The 2,750-nt window shown below is 47.1% G+C and overlaps 1 protein-coding gene across 1 annotated transcript in view; it reads right to left on the minus strand.

Moving 5' to 3' along the window:
* Positions 1–165: 165 nt before the first annotated feature.
* The window catches only part of LOC111960375 (ventral anterior homeobox 2-like), a 29,955-nt gene continuing 27,370 nt past the window's right edge, over positions 166–2,750 (minus strand). Inside the window, exon 3 of the mRNA XM_023982348.2 lies at positions 166–730. Within this exon, the coding sequence (XP_023838116.1) occupies positions 239–730 (492 nt within the window). The 3' untranslated portion in view covers positions 166–238. The remainder of the gene's footprint in view (positions 731–2,750) is intronic.

Genomic DNA, 2,750 nt, shown 5'->3' on the forward strand with positions numbered 1-2,750 from the left:
CCCAAATAATTCACAAGCAAAGTTTTTGTGTGTGACGGGCATCATCATCACCCCTGTCTGTCACACCACATGGTCCTGTTCCGTAACACCCCCCCACCCCCCCACCGTGGCAGGCAGTAGCTGAACAATGATGTTGATGAGCCAACCAATGACAGACAGCAATGTTGGTGGGTGGATAGGTGGGAGACCAGAGGCAGGAGGGGGGGGGGGGTCATCCCAACCCCTTAATGGCCGCTTTTTAGGAAACTCTCTTCTTCCCACTTAGATCTCCATCCTTGGAGATCCTGTCCAGCCGCATGTACGGCTCGAACGCCGAGGACCCGCACCCGTACCCAGACGCCAGTTCATGATGAGCGCCCCCTAGCAGCGGCATTGAGAAGCACAGTGAGTGCGGCGGCGGCATGCCCAGACGTGGCGAAGTCCCTCCCAGGGAGGGCAGTGACAGCCCGAAAGTTCCACCCATGCCAAGAACGCCATTTCCTGGTGGCGTGCTTCTACTCACCCCTGGCGAGGAGGAGCCCCCTCCGGAGCTGACCAATAGGGAGCCATTTCCTGGGTGGTGGCCCATTGGGGGATTGGGGGGCGGGGCGGAGAGGAGGCGGCCCTGTTCGAGGAGACGTAAAATGTTACAGGTGGCCAGTGACTCCGAGGTGGAGGAGGAGCGCTTGTCAGAGTCCTTGGTCGTGTCCTTCTTCTGCTTGGTGCGACGGTTCTGGAACCACACTTTAACCTATAAAGACAGAAGAAGTGAGACAGACTAAAGAGTTAAAACATGGTTTTATTCATTGAACGGTTCACTAAATCAGCAGACAATAGGATACATAATAACTCTTACTTATGTCTAGTTCAAACCACACAAACACAGATTCTGTCTCAACAATCATCTTAGCCATCGTTGGATTCCGGTTAATTCTGTTGCATGAAACTTTTATGAAAATTAAACCTTTATTTAATTCAGCAAGTCACTGTCAAGAAGGCACCTCCAAGTTGAGCTTTACGATACATAACTCTATTCTTTCAGTGGAGGCTACAGTAAAGTATATGATAGTATATGATATTTCCACAAGTTGGTGACACGTGATACCTAGCTAAGTGCCTGGCCATCCATGAACGCACAGACACAAGCAGCATACATACAGAGACAACTCCCAGTACAGCTCATTTGATCAACACTGTTGTATTTCCCACTGGGTTCAACCATGATTGGTTGGTTTTTACCTTCATCTCTCTCCACTCAAATCAAATCAACGTTTAGCAGATGTTAAAGCAGGTGCAGCAAAATGCTTGTGTTTCCAGCTCCAGCAGTGCAGTAAATGTCTAACAGTACAATACTATTACACAAATAATCCCTGGAGAAAAAATACTAAGGAAAAAAAGAAATACGAGTAATGTCAGAGTACAGAATATAAATATGTGGTGCGCACAGACAGTATGGACAATATAGAAGTAGGAAAAAAGCATGTACAGCAGTAGTTATATAGGATGAGCGTTGTGGAGAATACAGTATGTACAGCAGTAGTTATATAGGATGGGCTATGTGGAGAATACAGTATGTACAGCAGTAGTTATATAGGATGGGCTATGTGGAGAATACAGTATGTCCATGTAAAGTGAATAATAAATTAGCTTAACTTCTCAGAGATCAAATTACATTTGATTGCCCCGATAAGTTGATGCAGACAAGGGGGAGGGATTAGAGTGAGATGGGAGTGGAATGGGGACCTTGTCAGTCAGTGGGTGTGAGAGTGGAATCGATTCTGGTGCCACAAATGACAAGAGACTAACGTATCTAACACGCTGGCCCAAGTAAGTCAAAGCTATAATCACAGGGATAGGTTTCAATGGTATCTAGGATGCTGGTGTTGCCTAAACCGGTTTCAACTGAGAGACAAAGAAAGGGCCAAGCAAAGTTCTCATCTCTCACTGCACTGTTCTGCACTGCACTGCACTGCAGTACTGTACTGTTCTGCACTGTACTGCAGTCACTGTACTTTACTGTACTACACTGTACTGCACTGGACAGTACTTTACTTTACTGCACTGGACTGTACTTTACTGCACTGTACTGCACTGCATGGTGTTCCACTGTACTGCAGTGTACCACAGTGTACTGCACTTCACTGCTCTGTACTGCAGTGTACTGTACTGCACTGTAGTGTACTGTTATGCACTGTACTGTAGGGTACTGCACTGTACTGTACTGCACTACACTGTACTGTACTGCACTGCACTGTTCTGCACTGTACTGTAGTGTAGTGTACTGCACTTTACTGAACTGCACTGTGCTGCACTGCACTGCACTGTGGTGTACTGCACTGTACTGCACTGCACTGTACTATGCTGCACTGTTCTGCATTGTACTGTACTGCATTGTTCTGCACTGCACTGTACTGTACTGCATTGTTCTGCACTGTTCTGCACTGTAGTGTACTGTACTGTAGTGTATTGCACTGTACTGCCCTGTTCTGCACTGCACTGTACTGTACTGCATTGTTCTGCACTGTTCTGCACTGTAGTGTACTGCACTGCACTGTACTGCACTGTAGTGTACTGTAGTGTACTGCACTGTACTGGACTGTAGGTCTACACAGTGAGCTTCTCTACACAGCACACAGCAGCACACAACAGCACACAGTGTGAAAAGCTCACTGAACTCTGTACTTGTTTCTGGATGTTTAATTGATGCGCAGGTGCTTTAATGTATAGCGTGTGGTTTGAGGGGGGGCTACGCGCACACACAGGGTAATGGG

The sequence above is a fragment of the Salvelinus sp. IW2-2015 genome, linkage group LG37 (genome assembly GCF_002910315.2).
Source record: "Salvelinus sp. IW2-2015 linkage group LG37, ASM291031v2, whole genome shotgun sequence".
NCBI classification, from domain to species: Eukaryota; Metazoa; Chordata; class Actinopteri; order Salmoniformes; family Salmonidae; genus Salvelinus; species Salvelinus sp. IW2-2015.